The 26218-nt window shown below is 42.5% G+C and overlaps 1 protein-coding gene and 1 pseudogene across 3 annotated transcripts in view; one reads left to right on the plus strand and one right to left on the minus strand.

The window, feature by feature from the left end:
- Positions 1 to 784: 784 nt before the first annotated feature.
- Positions 785 to 26218, minus strand: part of Ttc19 (tetratricopeptide repeat domain 19) — a 28356-nt gene continuing 2922 nt past the window's right edge. For all 3 annotated transcript variants that reach the window (XM_052194204.1, XM_052194202.1, XM_052194205.1), the window contains 6 exons: positions 25665 to 25721; positions 24774 to 24835; positions 18767 to 18861; positions 4522 to 4673; positions 3029 to 3191; positions 785 to 2134 (listed from right to left, as the gene is read on the minus strand). In XM_052194204.1, coding sequence (XP_052050164.1) covers positions 2001 to 2134; positions 3029 to 3191; positions 4522 to 4673; positions 18767 to 18861; positions 24774 to 24835; positions 25665 to 25721 — 663 coding nt within the window. In that variant the 3' untranslated portion in view covers positions 785 to 2000. The remainder of the gene's footprint in view (positions 2135 to 3028; positions 3192 to 4521; positions 4674 to 18766; positions 18862 to 24773; positions 24836 to 25664; positions 25722 to 26218) is intronic.
- Positions 5447 to 7020, plus strand: LOC127693382 (anaphase-promoting complex subunit 15-like; annotated as a pseudogene).

A 26218-nucleotide genomic window follows, 5' to 3' on the forward strand; every position in this document is an offset into this window, starting at 1 on the left:
GCCCAAACATGATCATGATGATTGACCCCGACTGTCTTACTGTGCTTCAGATTGGGTTCATCTAAGGACCACCTGGCCTGGCTTGTTAACCTACTCTTGTAGCTCCTCCTAAAGACTGCCTGTGCCATGTTCACGACAATACAACATGAAATCCAGAATCATTTCTTAGTTCAAAGTTTACCTAGAGAGGTGGAGGACATCTTACCGTGATACTAAGGGCAGAGGCAAGTACTGAGTCTGTGATGTCATCTGCAAACCAAGGTGTAGCATTTGTTGTGGGCCAACACTATATCTGTAACACATGCACATGCAACTAAATCAAGGTCTTCCAGCAGAGGTAATATTCTGACAATTTTCCAGTTTATTTAGTGAGAAATTTTATACTACACTTTAAATTTTCATATGCTGTGATTGTCTTACATACACTTAAGCCCTGAAAACCCTAATAACATTACGGTATAGTTTAAAACTTTAATATGAAACTAAATGTAAATTGTTTAAAGTTGTAATCAGTAAAAGGAGATGAGTCCCTTTGTCTCACTGCCTTTTTTATAACAGTGCAAATGAATGCTGCTGGGAACACACACAGACCGTGATTGACATGAGATCAATCAACCATGGAACATTAAAAAGCCTATACCTAACTTGGTTAACTCTGGAATCATGAAAAAGTAAAAACATTTTCAAAGCAAAGGTGACTGAACTCTTATCTGGTTATTCATGGCTAAATGGGATCACATGTGGATAGCTAGGAAATGAAGGGCAGATGAGCTCAAACAGAATGTGGGGCTCTCCTCGCACAACAGACTCCGGTGTGGCGCTGAGGATTTGGACCTTAGTAACCTGCCATTATTTTTTCTATGATTCAAAGATTATTAGAATACATGCAATTGTGTAGTCTCTAGTTTATTATGAAGATTCTCCCAGCACAAACACATGAATTCATGTACACTGGCAAACCTATCATACCGCCTACTGCCACGGGCGGGCCAACACCACCAAGGTTCCTTCGTGGCACCCAGAAAAACTGTCTTTCTTTAGGCAAAAGGCCATTTGCCAGACTGCAAAGGTAAAAGCATCCACATACTCTGAGGCAGTTATAAAGTCATCAGACAATCTAATTGTTTTCAGACTTCACAGCTGTGAATGCAGAGATTGCAAAATAACAAGGTAGAACTAAATAGAATCCAGGTGAGTGGTTACATGTTGGCACGGTGACATCGGTGCTGGCAGCATTACCTGACTCCACTGTGTGCCTGTGTAACAAGGAAGCCCAGTGCTCAGACAGCACTGATGAGGGAGGGCTTCATTCCTCCTGCCACCAACATTTTTAGTAGTTACATATGAACAGGTATGCAGTCCAAGTGTCTCATTTCCACTTTAGAAGTGAGTGCTGCCTAATGGTGGCCAACTAGAATTCTCACTCCCCCTCACAATCATGAAATCTCACAATGCTTCAATAAAATAGTGTGTAAGAGAACTCACTAAAATGCTCCTGTGTCATGATACAAGTACCTTGTTTGCCAGAGATGGACAGAGAAGAGTAAACATGAATCAAGATCTTACGGAAGGCGTAACGACCATTATCGTGAGGAACCTGGCCAACTGTAGTCTAGAACTTTCTCAGATGAGCATGGACTGCGCCTTATATACAGTAAGTACAGGGTAAAAGCTATTTCACCTTTAAAAACAAAAGTAGGGCCAGGCACTTTCGAAGCTGAGGGAGGAGTACTCCAAGTTAGAGGCCAACTTCAAGCATACAGCAATTTCCAGGCCAGCCTACACATAGAGATACCCATCTCAAAGTAAAATAAATTCAGAAACAAAAAGTGGCAGTGTCGACAACTTGCCCTTCACCGAAGCTGAGTTGAAGAACGTTGAATTTCAACAATGATTTACACCACTGATTGAGGTCCAGACAATGAAGAAACAATTACTCCTTTGAGTTATCAGAGGTTACCCTCTTCTACAACAAAATGAACTTGTATAGTTTAACAAAATTAAGTCAAAAGTCTACTTTTTCTTGACAGCTCAGCCAATTCTTCCCTGATGTGCTGAACAGAAACCTCATCTCTTTTCAGCTCTGCTTGCTCCAGCGCTTCCTGGTAGATCTCCTTTGCTTGTGTATATCGTTCTAAAATAACCCAAAGAGAGGGGAGAAGAAAATAATGTGTTTTCACTAGGAACCACTAGTGAGGACACTATGACTTGCTGGGTGCTTCAAAAATGACATCTAGTGCTGTCTGGTGTCTTGCATACATGATAGCTGGGTGAGAGAAGCTGAGCTTACAGTAGGCGTCAGCTCTAAAGTACTTAGTGCTGTGGAATTATAGTGGGCTCTCCCTTGGCCAAAGATTTCATAATGGTGTTGCATGCAATAGAGACCTATGTTCCCAGGTTTATGGGAACTTTAGAAGCCCTGAGTAATATAGAATAGCAGAAAACTGATGTTTTATCATATTATGGCTTCAGAACACTGAGGAATTATTCCTGTGAAAACATTTCAGAGTCTATAAAACACTACAAAGACAAGGATCTATCACTGCAAATATTCTCCACCTTAGTCATGCAGAAATATGACAGTTTTGTGAATTACTATTTCAGTACTTTAACACATGCATTTTTTTACCCTAACTTAGCCTGCCTTTTTCGTTTCTTTCTTTTTTTTTTTAAGTATTAGCTAGCTTTTTAATTTACAGCAGTGGTTCTCAACCTTCCTAATGTTGTGACTCTTTAATACACTTCTTCAAGTTGTGGTGACCCTCAACCATAAAATTATTTTCATTGCTACTTCATAACTATAACTTTTTACTAATGTTATGAATTGTAATTAAACATTTGTGTTTTCCAATGGTCTCAAGCAACCCTGTGAAAGGGTCCTTTGATCCCACCAAGGCCTCACCTATAGGTTGAGAACCACTGACTTAGGGATCTCTTCATTGTCATTTGTCCTCCCAGAAACCATTTCACTTAAAAGCCCAGTGATGAAAACTTTCTTGGAATGCAATCCATTTCCACTGTAACCTACCTTTGTGTATCAGTATGGCAGCCAGATTGCTGAGTACCATGTGCAGCTCAGGGTGATTAATCTCTCTTGCCAGATCTGATGCTCTCTGCATATAAACGTAGGCATCATCAAAGTGGCCCTGTGCATCCAGAGTAGTAGCCAAGTCACTCATCAGCACAATGGTCTATAAAAAAAGAAAAGATAGCCTTTTCTTTACAAAATCCTATGCAGAACATTAACCTGAAGTTCATTATACTGCATGCATACAAGTCTTCAACTTTACCAGAATTCCACCACATTAGAGGGACAACTTCAGGTATCTGTTGATCACACTGCTGCAGACAATATCAACTGCACACTATGGCGAGCACTGCCTATGAAGACTCAGAATGGGGCAGGGTAGTCTGCCCTAGTTGGTTCTGGAGTGAGTAGCCAGCTACCAAGTGCCCACCGTATTACAGCAGCACTTCTGCTGCAATCTCAGTGCTCCCTGGGAAGAAACAGATCAGCTGTACTATGGAGGGTCTTAGCATGACTTAGGAACTGAGAAACACAGATGGTGCTCTCAACTCTAGGCTTACTTCTTACTCTTCCCCAATGACATGCCTTAGGCTCTCTGCAGTAAGTCCTAAATTTTCCATGTTCAGTCTAATTTGTTTGGTGGACTGTAGGCATCAAACAGAGCAATCAACTACCCCAAGAATTTTTTTTTTTTTTTTTTTTTTTTTGCCAGAAGAAGCAGAGATGATCTCAATCTGTATTAACCTGATAGTTTTTCAAGACAGGATTTCTTTGTAGCCTGGCCTTTAATTCACAGAGATCCACCTGCCTCTGCCTCCTGAGTGCTGAGATGAAACCACCACAGGCTGGTTCAATTCTACGCTTAATATTCTTAAAATATTTCGTCTTGCCCACTTTGATAAATTATATAAAATTCTATAATAGTGTTTTTAGAAGTTACGGCTATAGTTCAGTGGTGGAGCCCTTGCCTTGAATTTGAGGCCTTAGTTTTAATCACTAGTCTTTCCCCCCTCCCACTCCAAAATTCAAGTCTCTACTTCCTCACCTCCCAGTTACACAGGGCTAAAAGCTTGCCTTGTACACAGACTGCTGTATAAACCATGACTCATACAAGGGTGGATGCAGAGCCAGTGACAGCCAGCAGTCTCAAACCCTTCATGAAGCAAGTAGTTGGGAATAGTGAAAGCTGGTGGAAAGAAATGAACAGATGGGACAGTGGAAGGATTCCATACATCTGGATATCAACCTTCATTCCTTATGACAGTTCATGCTGGCTTACTACGTCTTGCCACACTCATAACTGATCCTAGTCACTGAATATAGAGCTTTACCCATGCTAAGCAAGCTCGATACCACTGGAACATACCCCCAGCCCTTTGTCATGGGAGCTCATCAACTTTGCCAGGCACCTTGAACCTGTGACCTTATGACTCTCTACAGAGTACCCGTGCCACCGGGCAGGCATGGCTTACATTCACTGTTTCATCTATTACCTGTGGGTGCCTTTCTCCTTGTATTTCTTGACAAATCTGCAGGGCTTTTTCGTACATCCTTTGTGCCTGTGATAGCTGCTTGGAGAATAGCAGGTAGCGTGCACAAGAGTCTAAACACATGCCAAGGAGGAGGTAAGTATTAGCTGCTTCTTCTAAAAGAAAAAGAAAAGTAGAGTGAGGATGTAATACAAGTTATATACAAAGGTCAAAAAGGAAGCCATTACGCATTGTCACTGTGGCTACCAGGTTTCACTGAAAGCTTCCAGGTCACCTAGATAAACTCTGAACTACAAGCAACTGTTCGGGTGGACTGACAACCAATTAAGTGACAAAAGTGACAAGTAGCTGCCAGAAATCATGGACCTCCCCACCTTCCTTTGGAGTAGATTAAAGAGTCCACAGACCAATTTAAATATTGAATATCTTAAATTGGGAACTAGTAGTCAGAAAGGATGATTAAGATAAATGAAGCAGAATGAGCTAACCACAGAAAAGCCTAGGGCCAGTGGTGTTATTTTAGGTCTAAGAGAGAAACGCAGTGAGACAAGAACACTCAGTTCTCTAAGGGAAGAACATGAGGGCTGGGACAGACTGCACACAGCCAATGTCACATGAAGAGCAGGAGACTGCAGATCTAGAATCAGTGCCCAGCATCAGCTACTACTACATCCCCACATACAGCCCAGATAATGTAGGAAAAGTGATGGGTGAGAACAATTCAAAATTCACAAAGAACTAGAAATAGGATTCTGGGTGTTTTGTTTTCTATAGCCTAAGCTGGCCTCAAACTTCTATCAATCCCCCTGCCTCAGTTTATTAGCTAATTTTAGGTAAGTAAACTATCACATACCACTTAAAGATGGCCAGTTAAATTCACCAACAAAGCTATCATTCCTTCTCCATCCTTTAAGGTTTCCAAGAAATTTAGTGTTACTTAGTAACAAATATTTTCAAAATTTTGTATGACATTTGTAAATTTCTTGGAAATCTTAAAGGATGGAGAAGGAAAACAAAAGTTGTGGTGGATGACTATAGGAGCCTGAACAGTATCAGATTAGGAAAGTGAGGAAAATAGGAAGTTTAAAATGCAGAAATCTAAGGATAATTTGCATTTGCTTAATCATAAACGGTCAGTCACAACGTTGAAGGCTAGTGCTCCTTTGGTAGGATGCCTTCCTGTCTTTCACGAGGCCTGGGTTTGACCACAGCACAGTGCTGCCCAGGCTTTGTAACATACACCAATGCATTTGGAAGGAGCAAATACTGCTCTTAACCACTGAGCCCTAATCTCCAGCCCTAAGGAAACATGATACTTTGAAATATAGCAACTGTTAACATTAGACAAGAAGAAAAATCAGATAGCTTAATAAAAAACTGAATAAGAAGTTCATGCTATCTATAAGAGCCCAGAGGGGCATTTGAACCCAATAAGAGCATATTTATTTCTCCAAACTTTAATTCTATCTTCCATAAATTATTTCTAATCACAGGAAAAACATAAGCTACTTAAAATCAGTGTATAAAGAAACCAAGATTCATTATTGAAGCCTATACTCAAAATCTAAGCAATGGAAATTCTCAAATCTGCCGGGATGACCAGGCATTATGTTGCAGAGTACAGGAACAGCTCGGTAGATGGATTGATTACATTAGTGTAGAAGAGTGGTTCACAGGATGGAGTCGGAGGAAGTGCTGCAGCAACAGGACATATCTATAGAGGAAGTATAGAAGTTCCACTAGTAAAAGCCGATCTCTTTAAAACCCGAGTGGAAGCATGTCTGGGTGGGTAGCCACCGGCTGCCGGTTTTTGGCGAGATGAGGCCCAGAGAGGTTAAGTGAATTGTCCTAAGTCAAAAGCTACTTCAGAGCCACATCCACCTTGTTCCCTTCACTCTTCCCTCATGTAACTGAGACACTGGTTTAATCTGGATTAACCCTGTGTGGAGGAGAGAGCTGCAGCAGCAGAGCAGCAGCTGCAGGCCTGGCTCAAAGCATCGTAGAGAAAGACAACAACCTGGTACATATTGGCTGCCTGCCTGCCTCAGAGCACCATGGTGATGAGGAAGAAGAGGATTCAGAAGATGACGACGACACGCAGGACATGGATGAGATGAGTGAGTGACCATAGGGAGCCACCTGATGATGGAGGTCAATGAGGTGGGCATGGAAGGCAACGAACAGATGAGGACCAGTGGATGATCTAGGTCGACAAGCCAAGGTGGCCTCAGTGATTCCGGACCATCCAGCCTATTCTGCACCCACAGCCTCAGCCCCTCAGCCTGCAGAGCCAGCGTGTGGCCGCAGTGCCTAAAGCTTTCACTCAGGCACCTTCTCAGCTGCCGCCAGGACAAGGTCTCCTCGGCCTCCAGGCCACCAGTCTTCCCCGGAAGCCCAGGAGCCTGAGCCCTTCCCACCTTCCGGCTAGCACCTCACTCCTTGCTTGCCATTTGTCGTCCCTTTCTAACCCTCTTTAATAAAGACACAGGACTGATTCTAGAAAGAAAGAAAGAGAGGGAGGGAGGGAGGGAAGGAGGGAGAGAGAGAGAGAGAAAGAGAAGAAACAAGAAAAGAAGAGAAAAGAGAATTTGAGCACAGCAGCCGCTCCTAGCACCATCCCTAGAAACACAGGGTTATCTACAGAACCAAAAATATCTCTGGCTACCTGGAACATCCTGGAATTTCTGCTTTCCTGAAACTTTCCTTAGTCAACTGATGTCCCATTCAGCACTTCACAGAACACAGTAACAGAGAAGGAAAGCAGAATCGAATCTAAGGCACTTACTTCCAGGAATAAGATGATAACTGGGAATCTTTCTGCTAGAAATAGCTGAGCTCCCAAGGGTTACAAATTAAGAATTAGCTAAAAATCCCAAATGGAATGCATATGAACCCAGTTTCTGTTACCTCTGTAAATAGTCTCAGGGCCTATAAATCCAGAAATTAAGGCCTTCAACTTGTGTGAAATGAAGAGCCAGATCTGAAGTCCTCACATCATATGCAGCATATCCCACTTATACAATGCAAGGATGTACAGAGAACTGTCACCTGCAGACATCACCAACACATTGGACAACGTTTACCATGTCTTTCCTCCACTGGAGGTCATGTAAGTACAGCTCAATGCCTCAGAGGGGCTGGCTCTCATTTCTTCAGTGATTAGTTCAATGAGTAAACAAATGAAAAGAAAGAATAAAAACAAGGGGATGGAAGTGAATATGGAGGAAGATATAATAAAGTGCCAATTGTAATTACAGAATTTAAAAACATTAACATTACTCTAAAAATGCACTCTAGACTGTACTGAAGGAGAAGCAGGAGAGAAGGCCAGAGGCCAAGCTTAGGCTGCCCAGCTGCCATGCAAAACCATCAAGGAAACCCCACAGCAGCTGGCAGAGTCAGTGCCTATTATATAACAGAATCAGGTAAGAGTAACACATTATTTTGATTGTTGGCACCCAAGATGATCCCTTTGAGTAAAAGGACTATCAAATACCCAAAATAACAGCTAAACTATGTTAGGGGTCACCAAAATATTGGGAACTATATTAGAGGGCTGCAGTATTAGGAAGGTTGAGAACCACCACTCTTAAGTGGTAAGGCTTGACTATTTAAACCATAAGAAACATTACATAAGCATTACAGCCCTCATTAGTAACACTATGACTTTGCTGTCAAGTATAGGTGGCCCTTTTCAAAAAGAGAAAACCATGTGATACATTTGTACAGCTTATCTAGAAACTTATGTAAATCTTACTTTTTAATAAAACATTTTACTGTTCCAAAATAAACTAAACTAGGTAAATTATTTAGAGGAAAGTATCTCTCTTGAGTTTAATACAGTAAATGGTTTTATTAAAGAAGACACAAAGCCCCAAACTACAAAGGAAAATATCCAATGAGTCTATTAATATGCACATTTTAATCCCTGACATACATAACCCAACAAAATATAAGATACTTAAATTCGTAACTCTCACAAGCCATTAAGAAAGAATAACCTAGCCAGCAGGGTGACCCAATGGTTTAAGTGCTTGTGCACAGGTCTGCTAATCTGAGTGTGATTCCCAGGTGTAGTGGCGCATACCTGACGCTAACTCGTGTACCTGGTCCGCAAGCAGCCCATCTCCTGCCAGAATGCTATCTAGGGGCCAGAGTCATATCGGCTTAAGGAGAAAAAACAAAACAAAAACAAAAACGTGCCCAGTAAGGCTTCTAAAGTCTGACCAGTATGCTGTGTGCTCCACACACTTGCTCAAGCACGATGGGAGGTGGAGAGAGGAGGCTGCCAGAAGCTCTGGGGCCAGTTAGTCTAGAAGATACAAAGCAGAGGCCCTGCCTCAGTGTGGTGGGAGAGAAAATTTCCAAAAGCTGTCCTCTGAACCTCCACAGCTTCTCTGTGGCACACACAAGTAACAGTTTGAAAATTCTGGCAGGCAGGCAGGCAGGATGAATGGATTGAATCAATGGTTCTCAACCTATGCATTGCCACCTCCTTGCAGGTCACATAACAGATATCCTGTGTATCAGATACTTGCATTACAACTCATAACACTTGCAAAATTACAGTTATGAAGTAGCAATGAAAATGATTTTGTGACTGGGGTCACCACAATAAGAAACTGCATTAAAGGGCCACAGCATCAGGAAGGCTGGGAAGTACTGACTCAAACACCGAGCAAAGGGGTTGGAGTGGAACATGTGCTTGGCAAATATGATGCCAATAGCACTAAAAACCAGTATTATATACAATGGAAACCTCTAAAAAGGATGTAAACATAATAATCAAGCAATTGAGAAAAAATACAAAGACAATGCTTTGAACAGGAAATCCCAACAGACAATATATACAATTATTATAGTTCACTAATAAGGAGATACACACACTGAAGCCATAATGAAATTCCTTTTCCTATCTCCCAAATATTAAAACAATCTTAAGTCTAAGAGGAACAGGGGCAGAGGAGAATCAGCACTGACTAAACTCTTTCGGGTATACAATTTAACAATTTAGTAATATTTAGTATACACACACCAGAAGAAAGGCGAGTACCCCTGGGGAGGACCCTGCATATGTGCAGGCAGATCTAAGGACGTTCAATAAGAAGTAGTTTTCATAGTGAAACACATATAAAATCCTCTATGTCCAGCAATAGAACTGTGGGTACCATGGAAGACCACGTTACAGAAGTATTCAGAGCTGCTCTAGCCTGCACTCCCCAATAAAACCTGGCCTCATCCATCATCCATCCTCACTTCATCCATAATCATGTGACAATCCAAAGAAATCACCCTTCTATACAGATGCAACTCAGCAGATAAGCTGTTCAGTAAGCTAAAGGTCCCAAGCTAAGAGCACAGCTCTCTTCCCATTTCAACAGAGATACATCTCCACAATAGACACACACACACACACACACACACACACACACACACAAGTTGCAGGAAATAACTGTACAGTATGTTATTTGTAGAAAGCTTAGAACATATTAGTCCTTCTATGTATTACTTATTGATATATACATAATAAATAGGTAAATGACTAATTTCAGACAGTAATTATAGCTGAGCAGGCATACCAAGAACAACACAAACAAAAAAGCCCTAAAGTACCTCAGTAAAAGTTTGACAAGGTGGAAGAAAGGTAAAAAAAGATTGTTAAAGATGTCATTTTTGGGGCTGAAGAGATGGCTCAGCGGTTAAGAGCACCAACTGCTCTTCCAAAGGTCCTGAGTTCAAATCTCAGCAACATCCGTAATGAGACCTGATGCCCTCTTCTAGAGTGTCTGAGGACAGCTACAGTGCACTTACATATAATAAATAAATAAATCTTTAAAATGAAAAAAAGATGTCACCTTAGGCCTCATGCATACTAGATACTGGATGGGATGTTTGGAATGTTTCTTAAGTCTGGCTGGTTTATAATGAGTGTTTTACTTTTCTAGAAATTGTGTCCTTTAATACTCAGCAAAGAATGCGTGAAATATAGATAAACTAAAATATATGAGAAATAACTAGAGAAAATTTTTCTGAAGGGATATTTGCAATAAAGAGTCCTGGAACTCTGAGGTGGTTATCAGAATTATGGATAGACAGTGGCTGGGCTTGGTGGAGTGGGGGGTTAAGGATATCATAAAAATTTGATTTTTTAAAAAAGATTACTATATAATTAATTACTAGACAAAATAAGTAAGAGAAGAAAAAACGTGGGCAACACTCATTATAAACCAGCCAGACTTAAGAAAAATTCCAAACATCCCACCTAGTACCTAGTATGTATGAGGCCTAAGGTTCAATCCCTGACACTTAGAGAGATCCTGAATATTATATTCACCAGGACAGACCTCACGGGAAGCCTGGGTGTGCACAGCATCTGTCCCTGTCACACAAGAATAAACTTGAGATCAACCACAGAAAGAAACCTGGATATTAGTCACACTCCTAAATGTTTTAAGTCACCAAGAAAAGTGTAAGAAAAACTAGAGCATATTTTGAAATAAACAAACATGAAAATATACCAATATTTATGAGATGTAGGTTAAGTTAGAAAACTCTATTTCATGTATGTAAGCATACTGCCGCTGTCTTCAGACACACCAGAAAAGGGCATCAGATCTTGTCAGAGTGTAGTTGCTGGGAATTAAACTCAGGACCTCTGGAAGAGTAGTCAGTGCTCTTAACTGCTGAGCCATCTTTCCATCCCAGAAAACTCTTAAATCAGTAACCTAAATTCTCATGTAAGCTAGATTAAGAGCAAAATGCATCCCATATGGGGACAATTATAATAATAGATTCAAAAAGAAATAGTGAAACACAAACAAAATATAAGAAAAAAAAAACCAATGATACCTAAAATTGTCTTTTTGAACTGTTTAATAAAACTGACAAAAGCCACAGAAGAGTTAGAACTCACTGAGCAGGTCTCAGACTGACACCCACTCCGCCCGAAGGCTCCCAACTCAGTCAGGCAGAGCAGGCAGTCTGGCTTTGGGGTCAGCTGTTATTCTTAGATTACTGATAAGGAAACCAAGAATACAGATGTTAAGTTACCTGCCCAAGTAAAAGATGCTTAAAACCCAGGCTCCAAATTTTAAACACTCTTGAAAACAAGTACTATACCCCTAAATAGATTAACCCTTCACAAGTATTTTGGTTTAAAATACGAAAACAAATCAAACTCTGAAGGTAAAGGGGAGAAAGGAATCAACATGAAACAGCTTACGTAACTTTCTTCTGGGTAGGTACAGATTTCAAATTTATTCACTCAGATATTTCATTTGTTGTCTTACTAATGTTCCATGTGCTTGGTATTTCTGATTTAAATCAAGAAAACAGAAGGGGCTGAAGAAATGGCTCAGAGGTGTTGCTCAGGCACTCATAATGGTCAGTTCCCAGCACCCACAAAGGGCAGGTCAAAACTCATAACTCTAATTCTGGAACCCCCGATACACTGAGCCTCGACTCTACAGCCCCCCACCATACACATCTGGCATACACCCATAGTCACACACATAAATATAACATAAAATAACTTTTAGAAAAGAAAAGAGGGCAGGCTAACAAGGTGGCCCAGTGAGTAAGATGCTTGCTGCTAAGCCTGAAAACCAGACTTTGATCCCAGAGATGCTCATAATGGGGTGGTCACTCACTCGCACAAATTATCCTGACCGCCACACGGTTCCCAAGACATATATGCACCAACAGTTATGTGAGTAATAAAGGAAAAAAAGTTGCCAAAATACTCAAGTACCTGATCATTCTAATGCACAAACCATGGAGACCATGGAAACCGTGTCAGCACAGCAGCAGGCTAAACATTAACATACTAAATATTAACTTCCAAGAAACTTGTAGTTTTCTCTAGCTATAGAGGAAATCTATTTTTTCAGTTTGGTATCAAATTATATATAAGATTTCCCTACAATAATTATTTTATTAAGACGCACGGTTGTCTGAAAAAGAGTGTCGTTCTCTACCTCCATAACTAAACCTCTGCACGCCATCAGGATCAACTGAAAGGCAGAGAGCTGAGTGAAGAGGCTCACCAACTCACACTTAGAACAGAGCATGCCAGAGACCTGTCTCACGCCTCAGTGGAAGCAGGCCCAGGACTTCAACAGTTCTTAACTAGCAGGCTGGCTGTCGGTCCCAAAACCTTTCCTGGCTGTCATGACCAAGCAAAATTATTCAGTAGGAATGGATACTAGCCAAGGCTAGCCAACCAGAGCCATATTTCTCTTTCCAAGGGCTGGTGTGATCAAGAACCTGACCAAACGCATCCAGAAGACCCATGTAAGGCGATAGGAGAGAACTAAACCCTATCTCAGGAAAATCCAGCCCCACTTGGAGACTGCCTCTTCTATGTCCCTGAAGGTACAACTTTCCCTCTACAAATTTGCTCAGAAAATGAGCTCCCCCAAATCTCCACATCAGGACTCTTGGGGCCAGCCAAGACAGCTCAGAGGGTAAAGGCACTTGCACAGTAACCAGGCAACCTGAATGTATTTTCTGGAGCTTGGGTAAAGGTGTAAAGGGAAAGTCGACCCCAGGACATTCTCCAGCTCCACAGCAATTAGGTCTCTGCTGAGCCATCTCCAGCATCCGTACACCAAGCCTATTTTATCTTTCTAAAGGGCTCCAATTTTGCCTTAAAAATGAGAGAAAAGTGGTAAGACATGTGATCCAGTTCCAGTCAATGAGAAGGACAAGAAGTCCTTTCCTGAAGTTTTCCTTCAGAGGCTGCCCTAACACTTTTCTTGTGGACATGGCCACCTTGGAATAAGATTCCTGGAAACTGCTTTCCAGCTGTAAGAGGGTCACAGGACAGCGAAGAGACAGCGAAGAGACAGTGACGTGACAGCACAGGTGGGAGGAGCTGATCCTTGGCCATTTCAGTGAGCCTCCCACCCACTAGTCAGGTCAGCCCACCCCTCATCTAAAACTGGAACAGACCTTCCTTTAACTCAGTTTACATTCCCTGCTAAGGTCTACGGTAAACATATGCCAGTTTATTCAGATGACCCAAATACACTGCGGACTGACAAAGTGACTCCATTCAACTCACATGAAAACAGGAGAAAAAATGAAAAGAAATGTGGAAAGATGAGTGCTAGGTAACCCGCCTGACTTGAATGTTGAAAATATTTCTCAGAGCCTGTGCAAAGAGGGATAGGGCCCATGCCTCACTTTCTGCTATTCAAATCTAAAAACAATGCCCGCCATACAATAGCTACTCAGTATTTATTAAAAATTAATAGAAGTTGGGGTGGACAGATGGCTCACCAGCTAAGAGCACTTGCTTCTTTTACAGACGTATAAAATTCAATCCCAACATGCAAGTGCCTATAACCACAGCCCAACGGGTTCCAAAGCTCTCTCCCATCCTCCACAGGAACCTGCACTCATGAGCTTTTACCCACATGCATAGACACAAGTAAAAAAAAAATATTAAAGCTTAATAAAAGTGAATGAAATATACATTATCATGCACATCATAAAAATACTTTAAAATGAATACAGACTATGTGATCATTTATACACACTTAATAAAATCTTGGGACTCTGAGGCCAGATGGCCTAGTGGGTGTAGCAGCAAGAAGAGATACTATCTGTCTAAATTGACACCCAAGGTTGTCCTCTGATCTCCAAACACATACCACAGAACTCACTCCCACCCCAAGAAAAGCACAAACAAATGATATTCTCACTTCGTAAGACACGTATAGCCTGTAAATGAAGCTGGCAGGGTTACAGAAGTCAATTAGTGTGCTTCAAGGAGAAGGGGCACACAGTCTTATGACAGTAATAAAAACTAATCATCAACATCTTCTGAGTTGCTACTATATACTAGTCACTATTCTAATGCTTTATATACATTGACCCATCTAATTCCAAAGTTCCAAAGTTCTTAATCTCCTATTAGAGATCAACAGATTAACTAATGTGACCAATTAGCTACAACTCCATGACTGCCTGCTGCCATGCTCCTGACCATGATGGTCATGGACTCTAACTAACCCACTGAAACCATAAGCCTCCCCCGTCCCACCCACAACTCTTTTTTTCTACAAGCTGTCTTTGTCATGTGCTGCATCATAGCAACAGAAAAGTGAGAATGAAGCCCACGTGTTGTCCACTGACCTTTCAGGCACACTGTGGCACACGTACATGCCTGGGCATATACACACATATGTAAATAGATGAATATCATAAAAGTATTTCAAAATAAATTCTAAAAGCAACAAGAAAGCAAATTAACTCCAAAGGAAACAAAATGCTGAAAAAGTTGGAAATAAAATTATACAATCATGTTACTTGGCTCAGCAAGTAATGTTCGTATGTAGACAGAATTAAAAACTATAATCTTAATTCTTCAGTAAGTCAATAGCTTCCAAAAATTAAAATTAGGAAATGATAATTTTATGTTTTCAAGAAAAATGTTAAGAGTCAGCAAGCACCTCTCATGTAAACCAGAGGACTTAAGCTCAATTCCAGAGTCCACATCTGAAACAGCCAGGGATGTGGTACACCTAAGTGAGAGGCAGAAAGAGGCGGGTCCCAAGGGATGCTGGCCAGGCTGCAGAGCCACACAGACAAGCTCTGAGACAAGGATCTCAACAGGTGGAACGATGCCAAAATTGACTTCTGGTCTCCACCCACAAGTACTCACACCTACATAAGCACATGTGTATGGACACACAAAGACAGAAAAAGTGCCAGGAGAAATTAGTTCATTGAACACAGATGAGGTGAGGTGTCACACAGGAATGCTATTTTAAAGTAGGTCTTATACTACATTTGACTTTTAATGCTGTAATATGAGCTGTAGAAATTTATTTATTTATTTATTTATTTTGGTTTTGTGGCTTTGGTTTTTTCGAGACAGGGTTTCTCTGTATAGCCCTGGCTGTCCTGGAGCTCACTCTATAGACCAGGCTGGCCTCGAACTCAGAAATCTGCCTGCCTCTGCCTCCCACAGTGCTGGGATTATAGGTGTGCACCACCACTGCTTGGCTGAGCTGTAGAAATTAAATTGGAAGAAAAATATGTATTCATAATAAAAATAAAATATGCAGAAAAGAACAAACTATAAATTTATAAATCTCAAACAAATGTAGAGAAAATACTCTACATTTTTAAATCATTCAGCTTTTGGTCTATGTATTATGGACAATGGAAGACAAAGTTCTTCTTAACCACACATGCTACTCTGTAACTGAACTGTGTGTGTGCACCGGCCAGAGGCCAGCACTGGGTGTTGGTCCTTGAGTTGCTCTTCCATGTTCCCTTTCTTTGCTGAGACAGTCTCACTCTGTACCCAAGCTGTTCTCAAACTCAGAGCAATACTCTAGCTTCAGCTTCCCAAATGCTGAAAATGGAGGCAGGAGACATTACATCTGATTTGCTAAGTCATTTACCACACCAGAATCTGATGCCGGAGTTCCCATCTTAAGCCAGGTATGGTGGCATATGCTTGTAATGCCAGTACCAGGGAAGCAGAGACAGGTAGATTACTAAGGCTTCATGGCCAGCCAGCCCAGCCCACTTGGCAAGTTCTAGACCAGTGACTAAACCTGTCTCCCCAAAACACAATGGACAACATGTGAGAAATAAAACCCAAGATTGTCTGCTAGCATACAAGATTGTCCTTCTATATGTGTGTGTGTGAGAGTATGCACGCGCTCGCGCGCGCGTGTGCACACACACACACACACACACACACTAGCTTCCATACCCACCAAGAATTCTTTTGCCAAAAAAAAAAACCCCAGAAATATATTTTTCATACTATATTATTAAAAGTAAGATTACCATAAAAAGTAAACAGCTGTTCTTTCTTAGTAATAGAGTCATCTTTCTTTATAATGTTTTCTGGAATTTTCTTTAGAAAATTAGTAACTATTTTTGGAGCCGGAAAAAGCTGTATCCTCTTAATAAACTAGTAACAACGGGTTAAAATGCAGCTCATTTGGTAAAGTGCTTTTCTATCCCTGAGCTCAACTCAGAGCACAGTACAGAACAGGTATGGTATCCTAGCGCTCGGAAGGTGGCGGCAGGATGCTGAGAGGGACAGCTATCTTCAGTTACACAGTAAGCCTGAGGCCAGCCTGGAATACATGCAACAGAGTGAGCCAGAGAGACAGAGACTGGCATGGATGGAAAGTCAAGAGGCAGGCGTGCCTTAAGCTTGATGCCAGTCTGGCCTACATCCCACCAGCAAACATCCCACCACAGAGAGAGAGAGAACAGAAAGACAGACAGCATGGAGGGAAGCAGGAAAAACTCTGGTAACAGCCTAATGCACAAAGGCAAGAATATGGATGGCAAATGACTCACACACTCTGTGGCTGGACCTCGTTCATATTTCCTCTAGGTTTCAAGCTCCTCTTCACTGCTCTGAATTGTATTTACTTACTGCTCTTTGCCAAATTGTGTTCTTAGCCTGTTAGGGGCTAAGCTCTCTTCCAGGCACTAAGGATTTAATACAACACAGTGTCTTGATTGCTCTTTGGTAGGGAAGACAAATATTAAAAAGTTAACAAAAAAAGTATGTCTCTTGGTAATATAAGCACACAGCACTCCTACTTCTGCTTCAAGGATGGTAAAGAAGAACCAGAGGATAAGGAGGCTGAGTGACTCCAAACTGGGTGCGATGCCTGTTAGGAGAGGCCTCAGGAGGACACTGACAAACCTGAAGGCCATGAGGCCGTGCTGAGAACCATCCAGAGAGAACACATAGGCAAGAAAAGGCCTTGAGATGGTGTCGCTCAGGAGGGGCAAGGCCAGGGAAAGGAGTGAGAGAGAACAACAATGCAACAGATACAGGTGGGAGTATGAACATCAAAGGTAATATGGAAGCAATGAGGTCTTTAAAAGGTTAATTTGCCTGCTGCCTGGTAACAGATTCATTGAGGAGGTAAAGGAAGCAGAAAAGACTGAGATCACCAACCAGGCAAAAAAGATGTATTTTCATAGTTGATCCAATTTAACATGTTGGTAGACCAGTATAAGGAGGAAATCATAGAGAACTCCCAAAGCCATTGGGTGAATGCTGGTGTCACTAACCCAGGGCTGAGCAGTGAAGACACTTCTGAGTGGCCCATCAGAAATTGAGACCCATATTGGACATGTCTAAAGTTGGACAATCACTAAACAGTCTAGGCAAATAGAAGACCAGATCACATATCTGCTGTCTTGGTGCCAGCTGGGACACATAAATATAATAGTAAAATGTTGTGGGATGACATGACATCTCCTAGGGGTCAGCCAGAGGGAAGAGAAGCAGGTGACAGTACCTGAGGTGAGCCACCATCGGGAAACAGGCACTAGAAGGGGAAAGGTCAATGAGACACCCAAGAAACCAATGGACAGTTTCCTGTGGGGGACAGTGATCACATGATCAGCACTAATGAGTAAGCTGGTCAAGGGATGGACATGGTGACACTGATAAAGGGCAATGACAGAGAAGAAAACCTGACTATGTTCAAGTGGAAATCGGAAGATGTCAGGACACAGACAACTCTTCCAAGGTGCCCAGCTTTAGGAATGAGAACTTGCCCATGGTTTCCTAGTGTCTTGTTCCTCTTGGCATAGAGTCAGTGTGTAACAAGTCCCACAATGAATATGAAATCTGAAGATTTTTAGTACTTCAAACCAAGTAAGAAACCCAAACAAAAGCCAGGTGTAGAGGCATACACCTCAGAATTAGAGACTGGCCTGGTCTACATAGCAAGTTTCAGGCCAGACAGGACTACATGAGACCCTGTCTCAAGCAGGGGAGGGAGAGGAAGAACCCACATTCAGAACTTAAACACTTCCCACCCATGGCCGCAGGAGGCCTTCCTCCTCTTCCTTACCCTGCAGCGTACCTAGCTTCACCTCCTCTCTAATCTAGGGACTGGTGCCTGGCAGGCAAGTGCTCTCCCATTCAGCTCTACTTTAGTAAGTGACTGAACAAAAAGGAAAGATTCCCTTCATATTTGTCAATTTCCCAAAGATTATAAATGTAGCAGAAGTGAGCAGAGAAATTTTGAACCTGCCATCTATGGGGCTTAAAAAAAAGTTCAAAACAGTACTCAAGTCATTTAAACAAGATACCCTGTGTCAAACCCATGGTACTAGGATAGCCACTGACTCCCCAGAATGGTTATTTGCCCTCCCACAAAGTATGCTCTTTCCCTTAATAAATATCCAGCAGTGGGAACATTTGCAGAGAAAACCCAATGTCTAAAAAAGTCAAGTTTCCTACCTGACATAATATCTTCTGCTAATTCCTTTTCTCTTTCAATTTTCCCCTCTAGAGTTGAAATGCAGAATTCATAGCCAGCAAGGGCAAATTCCTGTCTGAAAACAAGTATCAGCAGTCAGTCAGCTCTGCTCACCTTTGATTCCTTTGCCCATTACAACTCTGCTCTGAGCAATATCAACAGGCGAAGTCTGTAGCTCTGGCTGTTAAGCTGCACTTCTCTAGAGTTTGTTTTAAAGTCATTGATTTAAGGGAAATTAATGAATGGCGTCAACATTCTCATGACTATATATCTATTTGTCTTTCTCTGTCTCCACATGGCAACCCCTGACCTAGAGAGGCTCAGGCTCATGGGCCTGAGGGTCCCAACTGTTATCATCATGCTCTTCTGGGAAACTCAGGGGCTTAACAAGTTCTCCCAAGCTGTTTTAACTTTTACTTTTCACTATGGAAATCAAAATAGCAGCTATAGCATAGGAAGGTCTGACATACAGTGCTACACCCCGAGACAACTGAGAAGATACTTGGGCACCAGACTGACACTGGATAGCTTCAACAGACATGCAGAGGAACATGGAGAAACTCCTTCTGTAATTCCAGTTCCTGCTCTTTATGTAAGGTTCTACCTTCTCACTACAGCTGACATAAAGCTCATGCCTTCTTCTCTACTGCTTTGCCAGAGGGATGTGCTGACCCACTGTTCTACTTCTTCCTTCTCCAGTTCTACACCTTGGTAGGAGAGATGCCTCTAGTCCCACGGTAAGGAAGCTGCCAACAAGACTGTCAGAGTAGAAGGCCTACAAAGAGTTCCCTAGCTCAACGTTTTTCCTCCAGTACCGGGGCTTCACACATGCTAGCAAGAGCCCAATTCACAGGGTCAGCATCTCTAAGCCCCATAACCTGGCAATGTGTTCTCTTATCTCATACTTCCCTTAATAAGACATGAAAAAAGTAGAGTAATTTAGGTAATAATTACTAACGGATACTATAAATGCCTTTGGCTTTGAATGTCTTATTTCTCAGCACATATTTGCTTTGAGCTTCTACTTGTCAGAGGCCCTGCGACATCATTAACATGTAGTCCTGAATGGCACTACTCTCAAGCGTGTCCCCAGCTGCAAATGCTCTCTGGCATCAGCCAAACTTGAAGTGCAAGATTTAAATCAAAGCTATGTTGTGTATGTGTCTGTAATACAGGTTAACCTAGGTTAGACAACAAGCTCTATCTCAAAAGGGAGAAGACTTGAGGCTATCTAGTGCCCAATCAAAATGCAGGAAACAAGTAGGTGCTGAAGAAAATAGCATTGTTGACTACAATAGAGGCTGGGGTTGGGATCTCAGCCTCAAAGTGCAACTTTCTAAACAGTATCCAGTTTAATGTCATCAAATCTCTGGCACTAACTTCTGCAGCAGCTAAAAATCTAATGGAAACCATTCTTACTTCTCTCCCTAAACCTACTGCCAAAACAGAACTCTCCAGACACATTCCCAATCTATATACCATGTGCTCCCCCTTTGAATTCCACCTAGAGACAAAAAGGAATGGAAGGTCATGCCAGCTGAGGGGAGAAAACAGCTAAGACACCACCTTCCGACTCGCTTTGTAGGCAAACTTGGGGCCTTTTCTGGACCGATGACTGATAGAGGTAGTGCCGCACCAGTGGCCGTGAGGGGCCAGCCAGTAAGCAGTGCTCCTTCATGGCTTCAGTGCCAGTTCCTGCCTCCAGGTTCCTGTCATGACTTCCCTCAGTGCTGTTGTGCATCTTAAGAGTTGTAAAATTAACCCTTTCCTCCCCAAGTTACTTTTGGGCATGGTGTTTTACTACTGCAAAAGAAACCCTAAGACTTGACCTGACCATGCTTTGGGGGCAATTGCGGAAGGACATGTGAACTTTAAGCTGGGAAAGCCATTCGGTGCCCAGGGCTTAATGGGCTGTTGTAGGAGAGGAGCAGAAAGGAAAGCTGTAAAGTTGCAGATGAAGGAGGCCTGGCTTGTGAAGTCTGAGGGCAACAAGGGCCTCTCCTGTGGTGTCTATTAACAATCTTGGTTTCTCATCAGCTGGAACTGAAACACCAGCTATGATTAACAAAAAACCAGCACCTCAGCCTGGTGGTGGTGGCGCACACCTCTAATCCCAGCACTCTAGGAGGCAGAGGCAGGCGGATTTCTGAGTTCTAGGTCAGCCTGGTCTACAGAGTGAGTTCCAGGACAGCCAGGGCTACACAGAGAAACCCTGTCTCGAAAAACCAAAAAAACTAAAGGGGAAAAAGAAAGAAAGAAAGAAACCAGCACCTCTGAAGTGAAACCTTTGCTTTGCTGAGACAATCAATGTTCCTTAGCTGAAGCTGAGAAATGAGGGATGATTTAATACCAGCATCATTAAGAGGAAATATTCTAAGATTATGTTCTGAGGGTTAACACTCAGAGCTGTGCTCCAGAGGGAGCCAGGGTGGCATCTCATGCTGACAGCCAAACTTGGTGATGTGAAAGAGTCACATGAAAGGGACCACGAGTAGCAGCTGCAGCTGGCCACTCTATGACAGGGCGGTGTCCCTGAACAGAGTCCATACACAATGGTGGAAGTGCAGCTGAGTGGAGCTTCTAAGTCATGTATGCAGTGAAGGAAAGCGGGAGAACCAGAGCTGCCTGAGCCCTTTGGAGGACCTTGAATCTCAGACATAAGAGCTAGTTGTACTTCTGAGAAGAACTGGGTTTTGCTTTGATCATAACTGTGCCCTGGTTCTTCCCTCTTAGAAAAGAAAGGATGTAACTTGCTTTGGTTTTACAGAAGCCCACAGCCGGATATTTTAAAGTGTTTGATATTTTTTTTTAAAAATTACATTATGTTTTAGCTTGGGTGTGGTGGCACACACCTTGAGTCCCAGCACTCAGAGGCAGGCAGATGGATCTCTGTGAATTGGAGGCCAGCCTGGTCTTCACAGAGAGTACCAGAACAGCTAGGACTATGTAGAGACCTGGTCTCAAAAAAAATGAAACAAAAAACAAGTTATGTTTTATATTGTGATATTAACATCTTGGGGACAAGTGCAAAAGGAAAGGCTAGTGGTAATGTCAAGGTGACAAGGGGTCAATCAAGCTATCTAGTTTTTATCAACATGACACAGCTAGAGTCAAAGAGGAACTGTCAGCTGAGGAAATGCCTCATTATAAATGAGGTAAGCCTGTGGAGGACATTTTCTTGATGAATGACTCCATGGAAGGGCCTAGCCTACTGTGGGCGGTGTGACCCCAGGTAAACAGTCCTGGGGTGTATAAGCAAACAACCTGAGCAAGCTAAGAAAAGCAAGCCAGGAGTCATCATTCCTCTGTAGCTTCTGCTTCAGTTCCTGCCTTAACTCTACCTTGGATTCCCAATAGACTGTATCTTATCACAGCAAAAGAAACCTAAGACAAGAGTCCTTAAGGCCTCATGGGTGTTTCTAGCTTTGGCAACATCTGAACTGTTTCCAAAGCCTTTCATGTAGCTGATAGATTTCTTCTTCTTTATAAGAATTTAGGGTCAAAAGTTCTGGGTGGGTTGGTGTCCCTATCCCTCTACTAGGGTTCTTGCCTGGCTACAGGAGGTGCCTCTTCAGGTTCCATATCCCCAATGCTGTCACAGCTAAGGTCACCCCCATTGATTCTTGGGTGCCTTCCTTATCCCAGGTCTCTGTCTTGTCCTGGGGATCCCCCTACTTTTCCACCCATCAGTTACAGATTTCCATTCATTCTCATGGCCATCTGGCCAGCCTTCCAGTCCCTTCCCTTATCTGATCTTGAATCCCCCCCAATTCCCTTCCCTATTCCCTTTCCCATGGGGGATGGAGCAGAGACTGAGGGAATGGCCAACCAATAGCCAGCCCAAATTGAGACCCATCCCATGGACAATAACCAATCCCTGACACTATTAATGATGCTCTATTATGCATGCAGACAGAAGCATGTTGTCCCGAGAGGCTACGCCCAGCAGTCAACTCAGACAGAATACAGACACCCACAGCCAAACTGTGACTAGAGCTGGGGGCTCTAATGGAAGATCAGGAGGAAGGATTTATGCAGGCCCCGAAGAGGACAGGAACTCCACAGCAAGACCAACAGTCAACGAACCTGGACGCTTGGGGCTCCCAGGGTCTGAACCACCAACCATAGAACAACACTAGGGTTGGACCTAGGCTTCCCCACACTTATGTAGCAGATGTGAAGCTTAGTTCTAAACATCTGGAATGGGGTCATGTGGATCCTGAACAACTGGAATGGAGATAATCCCAAAAGCTGTTGCCTGTACATGGGATATGTTCTTCTGACTGGGCTGTCTTGTCTGGCCTCAGTGGGAAACTTTAAGTGTCAGGATTGGGGGGATACCCAAGAGGGACCCCACTTGCTCAGAGGAGAAGGGGAGGGGGAGGGGGAAAGGACTGTGGAAGGGAGTAATTGGGAGATGACAGTGAGAAGGTTGTAAAAAGTAAATAAGTAAACTTTTTTACTTATTTAATAAGTAAATAATAAGTAACAAAAAATAAAAGTTTTAAAAAATTGTGTCAAAAATTCAGTGTACACACTTTTAATCCCAGCACTCGGGAGTCTGAGACAAGTGTAAGTTTAGGGCCAGCCTGGTCTACATAGTGAGTTCCAAGACAGCCAGGGCAATATGGAGAAGCTCTGTCTCAAAAATAAGTAAGTAAATAAATAGAATTCAAATTTATCTACTGTTTTTAAACTGGCACTTCCTGGCTTACATATCAGGTTAGCTTATAGGAGAGTCCACTACTCGGCTCCTCCCAGGGACCTAGCAGGCGCTTCAGGCGTGGGCTGCCCCACTGTGAGCTCACTCTCTCTGTTCCCACATTTTCCCAGTCAGTCTCTCTCCCCCTTTTTGCTCTTTTCAGTCTGACTGAATGCATGAGTGTATGGTGTGCTTCTGGTGTGACCCTCCTTCCTCTGTCCTCATGTCTCTGCTCCCGTCTGTCTGTCTCTAATCCTTCTCTAGGTCCTCACTCCCATCTCGTCCCCCAATGCACCCCTTTATACCAGATCTATTGCATGGTATGAACCCAGGGGCACGCCTTGGCATGAGCCCACCAGGACCCCCTTGCCACATTACATCTCCCAACATCTAGACTTCCCTTTACGACTAACTATATCCCCCTCCCAAATCCTACTGATGATTATTCCCAAGTGCTCTGAAAACCTTTAGACAAAACAACTAATTCCTTTAAGAGACACTCGTGCTGGGTTAGTTTTATGTCAACTAGATATAAGCTATAGTCATCTGAGAAAATGCTCCATAAGGTGGGGCCACAGACAGCAAGCAGGGCGTTTTCTTAATTAGTGACTGGCACGGCTAGTGCCACCCCTGGACTAGTGGTCTGGGGTGCTGTAAGAAAGCAGGCTGAGCAAAGCAGTGAGCAGCACCCTCCAAGCCTCGGCGTCAGCTCCTGCTTTCAGGGTCCTGTCCATTTTGAGCTCCTGTCCTGACTTCCCTCCTTATATATACAAACCAAATAATCCCTTTGCTCCCCAAGTTGCTTTTGGTCTTAATGTTTTATCACAGGAAAAGAAATCTTAAGACCCCAGTTATTTCCAGAATGAATAAGGAGACAACCCAGAGGCAATTATCGCCATTTCATCTCATACACCTTCCTCTGCTGGTGGAGTGGCTTGAGTGTATTATCCTGAAGTATTTTTTATACTGTTCCCTTTGCTTCTAAGGAGAGTTAACTACAGTTCTGACTTGATTCCCTTCTTATTTCAAGCAAGAATCAAATACTTGATTAATTGCCACAGTTCAGTTACAGGGATGAGGGCTGTGTTCCACTTTAGGCAAATGGAAACCAGAAGAGGAAACTGGAAAAAGTTGAGGAATGCAACACTCTGAGTGCGGCACTTGATTTCTGGAGACCCAGATGACTGACAGGTAAGCCAAGGTTATGTAATATCCCAAGGTCTGAGTTTTCCACTCATCATTCTTCTACCTGACCACTGCTATTCCTATATTCTGATCATACTTACTTATTCTGAGCAGCATAGATATTGGCCAGTTTCAGAGAGATTTCAATTATCGCATTGTCTTCCTGTTAGAATAATTTTTAAAAAAGGAAAGAAGAAAATTCATGAGAAGTAAAAATTTCTTACAGAGTATTTTTTCAACTTCTATAACGAATTCTACCTAAAAGCAAACCATTTATCTTTTTTTTTTTTTTTTTTTTTTTGGTTTTTTGAGATAAGAGTTTCTCTGTGTAGCCCTGGCTGACCTGGAGCTCTGTAAACCAGGCTGGCCTTGAACTCAGAAATCTGCCTGCCTCTGCCTCCCACCACAGCCGGTAAGCCTTTCAAGGAATTAACCAGGTATGAATTCTTTAGCAATCATTACTCAGAATTAGTGAAATACTAACTATTTTTATATAGGTCTGTACATGGTCAGAGTACATATGTGCTGGGCCTGGAGTGACAGGGAGTATCCTGGCTGGGTTTTTTTTTTTTTGGTCAGCTGGATACAAGCTATAGTTATCTAAAATGGCTGCCATCAGATCAGATTATAGGCACGTATGAAGCACTTTCTTGACTAATGACTAATGTGGAAGAGCCCAGCTCATGGGTGAGCGGTGTCACCCCGGGCAGCTGAGTCTGAGTGCTAGCAGAAGGCAGGCTGAGTGAGCCACAGGAAGCAAGCCACGGCGGTGAGCCAGTGTTCCAATTCCTGCTTCCAGACACCTGCCTTGTGCTCCTACCCTGACTTCTCTCAGTGATGGACCATTACCAAAAAGTCTAAGATGAAATAAGCCCTCTTTTCCACAAGTTACTTTTGGTGTTTTATTATAGCAACAAACACTCTAAGATCGGGAGTTTTCATTTCAGGAATTGCGTTGATGAGGAGCAACACTAGGTGGTAGATATCCTTACCTGTTTCATGCCTCCTCCAAGCAGGTAACTCATTGTTGCTTTAAAAAGCTGTTCTGCCTAAAAGCACAAAGATTTTCTTTAAGCCATCTATATATGACTCTTAATTTAGGTAACAACTTAGTATGTGTGTGCATACATGCATGTATGCGTGTGGAGCATTGAGATTTTTATAAAGGGACCAAAAGACGAGGACCTCACATCCTCTGTATACCTTAAAGTACCCTGTGATGAGCGAAAACTCACTTCAACAGATTCATCTGAACCAACGGGGCAGATTACAGACTGTTCCTAATATACACCCCATCAATTAAGCTGTTTAAATACCCTCAATTTTTGAATCAGCCCTCCTTACAGTGAGGTGCGATCATAGCAGGAATTTATTAAGTTCTGGCTAACACTAACAGGCAGAGAAGAGCATCAACCCCTTTAAGACACTTCATGAGAATGTCTCTTGTACTACAATCCTGCCTTTTCCCTTCTTGTAGGCTGGAGGTAAATCAGTTCACGCACACAGATGAAGACTTACCTTAATATGAACAGAGATGCCCAATAGT

This window comes from Apodemus sylvaticus, chromosome 10 (assembly GCF_947179515.1).
Source record: "Apodemus sylvaticus chromosome 10, mApoSyl1.1, whole genome shotgun sequence".
In the NCBI taxonomy this organism is placed as follows: Eukaryota; Metazoa; Chordata; class Mammalia; order Rodentia; family Muridae; genus Apodemus; species Apodemus sylvaticus.